Source organism: Chelonoidis abingdonii, chromosome 3, assembly GCF_003597395.2.
Source record: "Chelonoidis abingdonii isolate Lonesome George chromosome 3, CheloAbing_2.0, whole genome shotgun sequence".
NCBI classification, from domain to species: domain Eukaryota; kingdom Metazoa; phylum Chordata; order Testudines; family Testudinidae; genus Chelonoidis; species Chelonoidis abingdonii.
In genome coordinates, this window is record NC_133771.1 from 154,998,205 (window position 1) to 155,010,268 (window position 12,064).

General features: G+C 50.6%; 1 protein-coding gene across 3 annotated transcripts in view; it reads left to right on the forward strand.

The window, feature by feature from the left end:
• Positions 1–12,064, forward strand: part of TMEM63B (transmembrane protein 63B) — an 87,040-nt gene that overhangs the window by 37,513 nt on the left and 37,463 nt on the right. For all 3 annotated transcript variants that reach the window (XM_032770434.2, XM_032770432.2, XM_032770435.2), the window contains exon 2: positions 10,255–10,450. In XM_032770434.2, the coding sequence (XP_032626325.1) occupies positions 10,277–10,450 (174 nt within the window). In that variant the 5' untranslated portion in view covers positions 10,255–10,276. The remainder of the gene's footprint in view (positions 1–10,254; positions 10,451–12,064) is intronic.

Sequence of the window (12,064 nt, forward strand, 5' to 3'; positions counted from 1 at the left end):
GAACTAACCTCGTTATCTCTAGCTTGCTTGCTAGCATATATATACCTGCCCCGGAAATTTCCACTACATGCATCTGACGAAGTGGGTATTCACCCACGAAAGCTCACGCTCCAAAATGTCTGTTAGTCTATAAGGTGCCACAGGATTCTCTGCTGCTTCTACGGATCCAGACTAACACGGCTACCCCTCTGATAATTAATGCCTGTGCAGCACTGAGCAGTCTCATCCTTACTGTTGCCATGTCACTGCCCTGTCGTGGCCTTTTTCCCTTCACGTGCCGGGCCCTGCCCCTCCAGACATGCTCAAGCCTCAGTGGGCTTGATGCCAGGCTGCAGCATATGATGCTGGATGCTTTCCCCTGTGCTGTGTTGCTATGGCCATATGTACTTCCTATCCTGTGGCTGGCAGCTTGGGGCGGGAGGCGGGGCTGAGAGAGGAGTTCCCTTGTCCTATGGGTCTGTGTTCCAGGGCAGAGCTGCACCTTGGGGAAGAGACAGACATCAGGGGTGGGGAGTTTGGGTGCAGGGATGGGGCTCTCTTGTTGCAACATGGGATGTTTTATTGTTCATAGTAGGAGACATGCCCCCAAGCCCCCTGCACCCCCACACACATACACACACACCTCTCTCCCTGCCTTTGCCTAGCCTGAAACAGTCCATCTGGAGGCATGTGGTGTGCATTAAGCCCTAACCAATGCCCTTCTGACTGACACTGTCCTTATCATGATGATGAGTAGGGAGGGCACCCAGAAGCAGCTGTGAAGTGTCACAGGCCACATTGTTCCTCCTGCTGTCCCTGGAGCTGCTGTGTATGATGATCTGTCAGCTGCACAGTCCCAGGCCAGTAGCATGTGCTCTGCAATAGCCAAGCACAGTAGGGAGGCTGAAAGGTAGCAGCAGTGTTAGGGGAGTTGCCCAAAACTGGTAGAACCGGTCTGTTTGGGGCAGGGTCTGTATCCCGGTTAGTGAGGCAGCTCATCGTGTCTGTGGAATGTCTTCTGTCACAGCAGCTGATTGCTAGGAATATCGTGCAAAGTTTGACCCTAATTCTCATCCAAGAAGCCGGGACTCCCTCCCTTTCTCTTTGCCTTATTTCCTCATTCCTTTATCCTTTTACACGCTGAATCATCAAACTCTGGGCAAGCCTGGGAGAGGTGAAGAGACCCTTCCTCTGGCGGGATGGGCATTTAAAACTCCCAAGCATCTGCTCAAGTGACACATGAGGCACAATCCCAGCCATGTAGTCCAGTTCAGGCCCAGACAATACTGGTGGGACACATGAAGCACAAAGGTGTTTCGGTGCAAGTCCGGTGATGGGTGTGTTTGTGAGAGAGCAGTGTTATACCCAGTGTACCTTGGGAGAAGCAGAACAATCTACAGTCGCGGAGCTGGGTAGAGAAATAGGATCTAATTTGCCCATCAGCCTCCTGACCTGAGACTCCCAAGTCTCTTAGATGGTGTAGAACCCCTCAGGGAGGCCAATCTATAGCTGCCAGCATATGGTTGGTGCTGGTGGATCTAATTATGGTTCTCAGGTCCTGCTGATTGGACACTTTTATGGGTTTGGGCGCTTTCTGAGAAATGACACCGGTTACTGAGGCACCCCTTCCAGAGCTGTGAGGAAGACAGATGTGCCTTTGCCCGCACACCCTACTAGGGCAGAGGTGTGTTTTCCCGTAGTCCTGTCTCCAGCAGGAACAGCGTGAGATGTCTGGTGCCCGGAGGGAGCATAGCCAGCTGGTGCAATTCCTGTCGGTTCAGCTGTCTGGGAGAGCCACGCTCACGGCTAATGCTCTGGCTAGCCAGCTGTTGAGGCTGGATCCAGGAGCAGACGTGGACAGCGAGTGTGTGTTAAGCTGTCTGCTCGGGCAGGTTGCGTGAAAGTCTCTATCCAGCCTAAGACCTGCCTTTCACCTTCCAAGCAAAAGGCTGATATGGGTGGCGCTGGGACAGAAATGGCAAGTGGCATTTCTCCAGCCGATCCCCAGACCTGTACCCAGAGTCTATTCCAGGGGGCACAGGGAATCCTCCTCCCATGAGCGCTGCCCAGAATGGGCACAGTGCTTCCCCTCCTGGTCCCACAGGCATTCACAGACTGAGGGACCTTGCTTCTGCCCAGCCATAAAGGCTTGGTCCATTCTTGGGATTCTTCTCGCACCTCTGTTCATTGGCCGGGAGTAAATGTCACTGCCCATTGCTGTGCCAGGGCTGGGCCCTCCTGCTGCATCAGCACTGACTATGCTGCACCTGGCACGCCAGTGCCATGGCTGAGCTGGGGCAGAGGACAGCTTTTAACTGAACAGTTGTCCCGTCTATCTTCCATCCTTGCCCAATGGCTTAGGCTTGAGGGCAGCTCCCCTTCTGTCCTCCTTGACCACACACTATAGTTTTCAGGAGCTGCTTCAGAAGAGGCGGGGGGAGGAAATCCCCCACCTCAGCCAGGCTGGGAGAAAGCTGACGATGGACATGGTAGCGTCCACTGGCGTCCATGAAGGAGACGGGAATTGTCACGAGAGGCCGGTGTACCAGTACAACGAAATAGCAGTGAATAATTCTACACTGCAGCCCAGGGATGGATGAGAAAGGATCAGAGATAAACCTGTCCCATCTCTCCGAGAACACAGCTACAGCTTCCGCCCTTGAACTAGCTATTTAACACCGAGGCCATATGTGCCAAATGTGTCCCACTGCTGACAAGGCACTGGGCTTCTTGGGCTCTCCTCTCCTCGGCTCCTCAGGAAACGCAGAGCAGACTCAGCATTACTTAGTCACTGAAGTCCCTGACATTACCTGATTTCCCAGTTGTTAATGCCCAGTGAGTCACGAGGCAACAGCCTGGCCTCTCCTGGTTCCCAGACCTCGTTTCAAGCCACAAGACCAGGTGGTGACCGGCTGAGCTAATCAGGTAGTGGTGAAAGGTTCTGAAGCTGCAAAGCCCTAGGTAGGTACTCAGTGTTGCCACTGTGTTGGGGTCCATCATTTCTGATCTGTGTGTCACCTGAGATGTCCCCATTAGGAAGCAGAGCAAGGGAGATTTTTTTTTTTGGAGGGAGGGGCAGGGGGGATGGCTCAATGGTTTGAGCATTGGCCTGCTTGACAAGGCCATTTAGGGATCTGGGGCAAAATCAGTATTTGGTCCTGCTAGTGAAGGCAGGGGGCTGGACTCAATGATCTTTCAAGGTCCCTTCCAGTTCTGTGAGATAGGTATATCTCCATTATTTAAATTCCAGAGAGCTTGGAGGGGTGAAAAGGAGGGGAGAAGTCCTTTTTGGAGTCATTGCAGACTCTCCAGACCACTTAGGCAGCTGGAAGCCCTCTGGTGTCAGAACCAGTGCTTCCCTTCTGCACACTTGTCTGTCTTTGTAGCTGACCTGAACCACAATATGGCATACCTGACATGGCAGTTTTACTTCTTTTCTTAGCCAGTACCTCTCCACACTGGTATCTAGAGATTATGCAAGAAAAACTCAGCACATCCAAGCAAAGCCTGTCTGAACTTGCAGTGCTGGTGCCAAAGAACACTTACTTTTATCCGTGTGAGAGCTGGAGGCTTTTGCTTTCAGCCACGCACCAGAACTTGGGCTGTGTCTTTAAGAAATAAATGCTTTCAACATGTGCTGCCAATTAATATACTAATGCTCTGCACTAACTCAATCAGCTTCTATATCAGAGGAGTCAAAGCAAGCAAGAGCTGTGCCTGGTAGGTTGTTGGGTTTTTTTAAAGGCACTGGGGTGACCCTGGGAACCACAGACCAGTGAGCCTAGCTGATTGGAATAATTTAAAAATGGTATTATAAAACTCTTAGCTATGGACTAACCAGTGTAGCTTCCACAAAGGAAAATCATGTCTCACTAATCAATTGGGATTCTTTGAACATGTCAGTAAAATAGTGGTAATGGAGATCTGGTCATCCTAATTTACTCAAACAGTCAAAAAGCCTCTAATAAAGTCTCTCACAAAAGGCTATTAAGGGAAACTAGTGATGGGAGGAGATGTACTGTCATGGATCAGAAGCTGGATAAGTGACCAGTAACAAAAAAATGGAATAAATGGTCAAATTTTCAACATGGCAAAAGGTTGAAAGCAGGGTACCACAAGGTTCCGTACTAGGATGATGATGTTAAATATATTTATTAATGCTCTTGGCAGGAGGGTGAGCAAAGAAGTAGCCAAATCTGCACATGACCTGGAATTTTTTAGGTTACTCAAGACCAGAGAAGACTAAGGAACGCCAGAGTGACATGACGTACAGCTAAGTGAAGGGGCAAAATAATGGTAGATGAAACTCAATATTGAGAAATGCAAGGGAATGCACATTGAAAGGAATAACTTGTATATTGCTCAGCCATCGCAGGTTCTAAATTAGCTGTAATACTCAGGGAAAGACTGGAATGGTTTATTAACAACTTCTGCTCATGATCCTCAGATGCATGAGGAATAGGATAGAGAAAAGTACTGAAAATATTATCTCATTATGTAAATCAATGGCACAGCCTCATTTGGTAGATCAGAAAAGTCCTTGCAGGCAGAGGAGGTATTCAGAGATGGGCAAGAAGACTGAGCACAGGCTGGGAAAAACTTTACATGAAGGGAGATCAAACTAACTGGGACTGTTTAGCTCAGAGAGGAGGCACATATATGTGGACATAATGGTGTATACAACAAAGAATGGTCTAGGGAAGGGAGAGTAGATGCTCTTAGGCATGTCTACACTAGCACTTTTGTCGGTCAGAGTGTGAAAAACACAAACACACACACACACACCCGCAATTGACATAAGTTACACCGACAGAAGCACCGGTGTGGACAGCCCTATATCAGCAGCAGATGCTCTCCCACCTACATAGCTACCGTTTCTCATTGGGGTGGTTTAACTATGTCGATGGGAGAGCTCTCTCCCGTAAGCATAGAGCTGCATCAGTAAAGCGGTGCTGCCGTGAGGTCTCTAGTGTAGACATAGGCTCATTTACTCTTTCTTATAACATAAGTGAAAGGAAAATTGAAAGGGAATAGATTTTAATATGGATAAAAGAATATGGTCTGATTCGGCATAATTAATCTGTGGAACTCACTGTCATAAGAAGTCATTGAGGCCAAGAGTGTAGCAGGATTCAAAAAAAATGTTAGCCTTTCTGTTGTTAATGAGGCCATCCAGAGTTACACTGAAGAGGACAGAAACCCTCCTGTTTCAGGGCATGTGCCAGCATTCACCTGACAAGGTTAGGAAGGCGCTTCCCTATAGATGGTTTTTTCCGCAATGGCCCATTACAGGGATCATCACACTTTCCTCTGAAGCATCTGGTCTGGTCACAGAGAGGATACAGGGCTAGATGGACCTCTGGGCTGATCCAGAATGGCAATTGCTGTGTTCCAGATCCACAAAGGTATTTTGGCTCCTAACTTCCATTGAATCCAATGAGAGAGACAATATCTTTTATTGGACCAACATGTGTTGGTGGAAGAAACAAGCTTAACAGAGCTCTTCTTCACTGCAAATGACAATTGAATTCAGTGGAAGTTAGGAGCCTAAATACCTTTTGTGGGTCTGTTCCAATGTTCCCAACTCATCTCACACAGGGGCCATTGAACAGCCATCCTGCTGTTGTCGATCATTTGCGACCTGGGGCAAGGAGGAAACTGGAGTCTCAGAGGTTAAGGCTCCCACTCTTGCTGCAAGTTCCCCAGAGCCAGCTTCTGACCTCTCCTCCACCTTCTGAGCTCGTGTCTGGCTCCTGGGTTCAGGCAGCTTTGCCTGGAGTTCCCTCCCCACTTCAGTATGTTTCTCCTTGGAAATCCTGTGAATGGTTTCCTGGGGATTCAGATGGTCTGCAAGCTCCAGTTCCTGAGAGCGGCGTGCTGCAACTGAGCGAGTCTACTGGCCCGTGGCTTTGCCTGTGCCACTCTAGCATGAGCACCCAGGTCCCTTTGTGATTGTCCCTGTCTGTCGTTGGGAGCTGCAGGCAGAACCAAACTGAATGAAGGGCTGCTGGGCCACGTGGAACTGACCCTTGGGAGGCAAGAATGCACAGGTGGCGCGTCCAGGGCTCCCCTGGCCCAGGCATTCACATACACCTGGCTGTCAGGTGCCCCAAGCTCCTCTTCCTCCTTGCTATCATGGTCCTTTCTTGTCTGAGCTGTATCTAATTGGCGGTAATGACAGCCATTCAGCTCTGTTACTCTGGCTGTGGCTGAGCTAAGCGAGGCTAATTACTGTGCAGCTGCAGATATTGCCTGGAGAGGTGGGGAGTGAGTCTCAGGGGAAACTATGCTCTGAGCTGTGAGGAAGCTTAGCCCTGTCTCTGCAGGATTCATGGCTGATCCTTGAGCAGTCTGGTTTACCTACTTAGATCCTCAGAGCAAGGCTCTTTCAAGCTAGCCAGCTCTGGAGCCTGACCTGGGTTTGCTTTTTAAGGGTTTAGCCCTTACAGCTCCTCAGGGTCCCTCCCTCTACCACTCCCTACCCCCCTCTGACCAGGCACTGCTCCCATCCTTACCTCTGCCCATGCATGGATCTGATAGACACAGCTGGCGAATCTGACACAGAGCGTGGGCAGCCATTGGACAAAGCAAGCTTCCCCCATGCCCTGCCCTGGAGGGACCTGTCATAAACAGATAGCTAAGGATTAATGTCTATTTCACCTGCAAAGGGGTAACCAAACACCTGACCAGAGGACCAATCAGGAAACAAGATTTTTCAAATCTCAAGGGAGGGAACTTCTGGGTGTGGGTCTTTGTCTCTCTGTTGCTCTCGGCTCTGAGAGTGAACTGTCTCTCTCCAAGCTTTCTAATCTTCTGTTTACAAGTGTAAGTACAAAGGTAGAAGACAATAGGTTTTTATATTGTTTTTGTATTTACATGTGTGTAGTTTGCTGGAATGTTTAAATTTGTATTTCTTTTTGGATAAGGCTGTTTATTCATTTTTCTTTAAGCCAAATACCCTGTATATTGTCAACTTGATACAGAGATCATTTTTATGTCTTTTTCTTTCTTTTTATATAAAGCTTTCTTTTTAAGACCTGTTGGATTTTTTCCTAGTTAGAACTCACCAGGGAATTGGTGGGGAGGAAGGAAACAGGGGGGAAGGGAAAATCTCTTTGTGTCAGAGTTGCAAAGCTTACCTTTGCAGGGACTCTGACTGAGGGTGAAAGAAACTTGATCTCTCTGTGTTTGCATTTCAAGGACTTGAAACAGGGTGATCATCCAGCGCCATCCAGGGAGGGAAAGCCTGGGAGGAAATTAAGAGGAGACAAGGGGAGGGGGTTATTTCCCTTTGTTGTAGACTCAGGGCATCTGAGTCTTGGGGTCCCCCAGGGAAGGTTTTGGGAAGACCAGAGTGCGCCAGACACTGGAATCTGGCTGGTGGCAGCGCTATCAGATCTAAGCTGGTAATTAAGCTTGGAGGTTTCATGCTAGCATCTTATTTTCTGAACTCTAAGATTCAGATCTGAGTAGGAAAGCTATGACAGGACCTACCTCGCAAGAGGAGATGGATCTCCATTGCCCATGCAGTCCTTAGACCAGGAGCTGGCCAACTTTTTGGCCCGAGGGCCACACAGGGTTTCAGAAATTATATGGAGGGCCAGTTAGGGGAGCCTGTGCCTCCCCTGACAGTCAGGCGTGGCCCAGCCCTGCCCCATACCCAACCCCTTACCCGCCCACCCGCTTCTCGCCCCCTGACAGCCATCCCCGGACTCCTTCCCCATCCAACCCCTCCTATTCCCTGAAAGCCCCCCGGGACTCCTGCCCCTGACTGTCCCCCACCCTCCCACATCCAACCTCCCCTCCTTCCTGACCGGCCCACCAGGACTCCTACCCCCATTCAACCCGTTCCCCACCCTCTGACCGCACCAACCCCTATCCACGCCCCTACCCCCTGGCCACCACCCTGAACTCCCCTGCCCTCTATCCAACCCCCCCCCCTGCCCGCTCCCTACCCCCTTACTGCGCTGCCTGGAGCGCTGGTGGCACTACAGCCGTGCCGCCCAGCTGGAGCCAGCCACGCCACCGCACAGCACAGAATTCTGGGTCAGGCCCCGGCTCTGCAGCTGCGCTGCCCCAGGAGCTCACAGCCTGGTCGCCCAGAGCATTGGGCCGGCAGCAGAGTGAGCCAGCTGAGGCTGCAGGGAAGGGGGAACAGTGGGGAGGGGCCGGGGGCTAGCCCCCTGGGCCAGCCGCTATGGGGCCAGGCAGGAGGGTCCCACGGGCCATAGTTTGCCCACTTCTGCGTTAGACTGAAGCTGCCTACAGGAGGGCTAATCGATGCTAATTGAGCTAGTTCCTGCTGACAGTGGTGGTGTTTTGTGTGAGGGTGATGGGGCTATTTCTTTCTCTCTTTTGACTCAGGTCTGTAAATTAACTAATCTCTGCCCATTCCCGATCCCCTGGAGTGGCTGACACTCACTTGTGCACTGCTCCCTCTAGCACTTTTTCCAGTCCTTTATCCAGTCTAGTTGTGAACATCCCAACTGATGGAGTTTTAGCCCTTCCTTTGGGACAGTGCGCAGCCTCCTAGATCTCAGCCAAAGTTTCTGATACTCCTCTTCTGTCATTTCGCTCTATCGCTTCTCCTTGACTCTCCCTCCAGTCGCTTTTCCCCTCCTGATGTTCATAGCTCTGATTTCTAGCAGATTGTTACCATTTTCTCCTTTAATTGTCAGTTTCATATTTCCTTCCAGCCTCTTACCATTTTTAGATGATCCATAAGGGTCCTCTTTAGAGCCAATTGAAGTTGGTGGAAAGATTCCCACTGACTCCAATAGCTGTTGGATCTGGCCCTCTAGGCGTTCCAGGTTTGTTGATAGCCCGTTGTGAAGGTCTTGCTCAGAGCCGGCTGCAGTATTTGAAGTGGGGTTTCTCCAGCGCTATATCAGACAGGGCCTCCACTCTGATCTGCACGCAGCCCAAAATCACAGGGGTCCTTATTTCATTTTGCTGCTCGGCTCCATTGCAGGCTCCCATGTCAATTTTTTTGCCCAGGTCTCTCCCTCCCACAGAGTATCTGTTTCGGATTCATTTTGCCAGGATGAATAAAGCTGGCTGCCTCTCACGTTATTCGTCCCTGATCACTTTGTCACAGCTTGCCCTTGCTGTCCTGCTTTCCCCTCTCCTCTCTGATGATGTCAGCAATCCCTCTCTCTTATTCTCACCTGTGAATTTAATTTAAGGTGATGTTTGGCTTCTTTTTCAGATCATTAGTGATACTCTTAAATAAAATCCCATCCTCCTCCCAATTCCCACTGGACACCACTAGCCAATCAATACGCTGCTGTTTGTCATGGCCTTTTGTTTACAGTTCTTCCACCAGCTCCAATCCATGTGGCTGTGTCTCAGCTGAGCCACTGGAGAATTATTTTTTCAAGAAAGAGCTCCTGGGACACAGCAGCAAATCTCCCTTCCCATGGATCAGTGTCCAGACAGCCTTGTGCTGTGTGATGATGTCCGAGCTCTCAAGCTAAAGAGGGTGGGGCTGGCTTGGGACTTGGGTGAGAGATGTTCACAAAAAACCCAAGTGTTCCAGGAAGTAGTGTTGGCCATTCAGCAAGGGGTGCTCTTTTTCCTCTTGGTCAGTAACGAGCCAACATCCCAGTGTGGTGCTTGATCCTTTTTAAACCACCCTAATGGTGTTTCTGTTCTCGTCACTGCTTCTGAAACTGTGATCCACTGTGATCCCAGCTCCTCTTTTCCCTCTTTTAAAAGATGGGCACTACATTAGCCCTTCTCCAGTCTTCTGGGACCTCTCCTCTCATCCATGGGGTTGCAGATATTATTGTCAATGGCTCCGAGTTTCTTCAGCTAATTCTTTCAGCACCCTGGGGTGAATAGCATCAGGCTCTGCTGATTTGAATTCATTCAAATTGGTTAGAAGATCCTTGACGTGTTCTTTATTTATTCTGAGCTGCATCCCTTCCCCTTTGTCGTCTGTGGTAACTTCACTAGTCGTCTGGTCACATGTTATTTTTGGAGACAATTCTGAAGCAAAGTAGGTCTCCTCTTCCCCAGCCCTTTGGTACCTTTCTGGCTCTCCAGGACTTCCCACACGTGATCGCTGGCCAGTTAGTAACTTCATTAGCCAGCTCCCTTTGAGACTGTAAAGCAAGAGGCTGCTGTGCGGAGGAGGCTGGATGGAGGTTGTGGGAGATGGCAATGGCTGAGCTGGCCCTGGGATCTCCTCACCTGCCACTACCTCCTGTTAAGCGGGCTGCAGACTAGTTGGTCAGGTGTGTTTCTAACTGTGTCTTTTCCCCCCTCCTCCAGGTAAGACGATGAAGCAGTAGAGATGCTTCCCTTCCTGTTTGCCACCCTGGGCTCAGCAGGAGCCACCTGCAAGGTCGCCGACTGTAACAGCACCAAGGATTACTGCTACAGTGCCCGCATCCGCAGCACTGTGCTGCAGGGCTTGCCCTTTGGGGGAGTGCCCACCGTTCTAGCCCTTGACTTCATGTGCTTTCTGGTAAGTCTCCCGCACCACTGTGCTGTTGCCGTTTGCCGGCGGGGGAGGGGAGGTGTACGGCTGTGAGGATGAAGGATGGACACATCTAGTCAGGACTCCTGGGTTCTATCCCCAGATGTGGGAGGAGGAGTGTAATCTACTGATTGGAGCTGGGGCGCATGGAAGTCAGGACTCCCAGCCCTGGTTGCCAGCTCAGGAGAGAGAGTGGTTAGAGCTAAGACTCCAGAATTCTCCTCTCACCTTTTGTGATGTTGGGCAGGTCACATGACTGCTCTGTGCCTCGGTTTCCCCTCGGTGAGGCAGAGATTATGACACTGACCTCCCAGAGGTGGTGCAGTTCTGAAGCTCAAAGAATTAGCACTTGCCAAGCGCTTTGACAAAGCACTAGAAAAGCACAATATTGTTCTCTCCTTACCCACCTGTATGCTGCTCTAATGCAGCCCCCTCCCCTGGCAGCGGTAGCTGGCCGGCTGGGGAACCCTGGCTCTCAGGCCACGTCTACACTACCGGATAAATTCGAATTTGCTTAAACCGATTTTATAAAACAGATATTATAAAATCGGTTTAGCGCATCCACACTAGGATCATTAAATCGATTGTGTGCGTCCATGGTCCAAGGCTACCGTCGATTTCAGGAGTGGTGCACTGTGGGTAGCTGTTCCACAGCTATCCCATAGTTCCCACTTCCGAGTTGAGAGCCCAGTGCCTGATGGGGCAAAAAACATTGTCCCGGGTGGTGCTGGGTACAGCCTCACCCCTCCCTTTGTGAAAGCAGCAGCCAACCATTTCGCGCCTTTTTTCCTGGGTGAAGAGAGCAAACGCCATAGCACAGCAAGCATGGACCCTGCTGAGACCATGGACCCTGCTGAGATCAGTAACGCAATCGTGCAAGTTGTAAACACCTCGCGCACTCGTGCTGTCTATGCTGAGCCATGAACTGCAATTCAGAGAGAGGGGGAGGAGGAGGAGAGCAAGCTACGGCAGCGCAGCGAGCGAGAGCGATGACGACATGGAGACTGATTCTCCTAACCGCAAGGCCCTGCCTTTTGGAAGCTAATGCTGTAACGCAGCTTCCTACCCATTTGAACGCCGATTTGGCACGGGGAACAAGCAGACTGGTAGGACCGCATAGTTTTCAGGTGTGGGACGTATTCCAGTGGCCTGCAAAACTTTCGCATCCATAAGAGCCTTTCTTTTGAACTTTGTGACTTGCTTTCCCCTGCCCTGAACGCTAAGTAACTAAGCATGAGAGCAGCCTCACAGATGAGAATGCGAGTGCAATAGCCCTCTGGAAGCTTTGCAACTCCAGACAAGCTACGGTCAGTCGGAATTCATTGGAGTGGGAAAATCTACGTGGGGGCTGCTGTGATGCAGGAGCCAAAGCATTGTTTAGTGCTCTACGACAGTTTGTGACTCTGGGGAAACGTTGCAGGTCATAGTGGATGCGCTGCTGCAATGGATTCCCTAACTGTGGTGGCCATAGATGGAACCCATATCCCTATCTTGGCCCCAGAGCACCAGGGCACCAGTACGTGTGAACGCAAGGGGTACTTTCCATGGTGCTGCAAGCACTGGTGGATCACAAGGGACGTTTCCAGCATCCACGGTGGGATG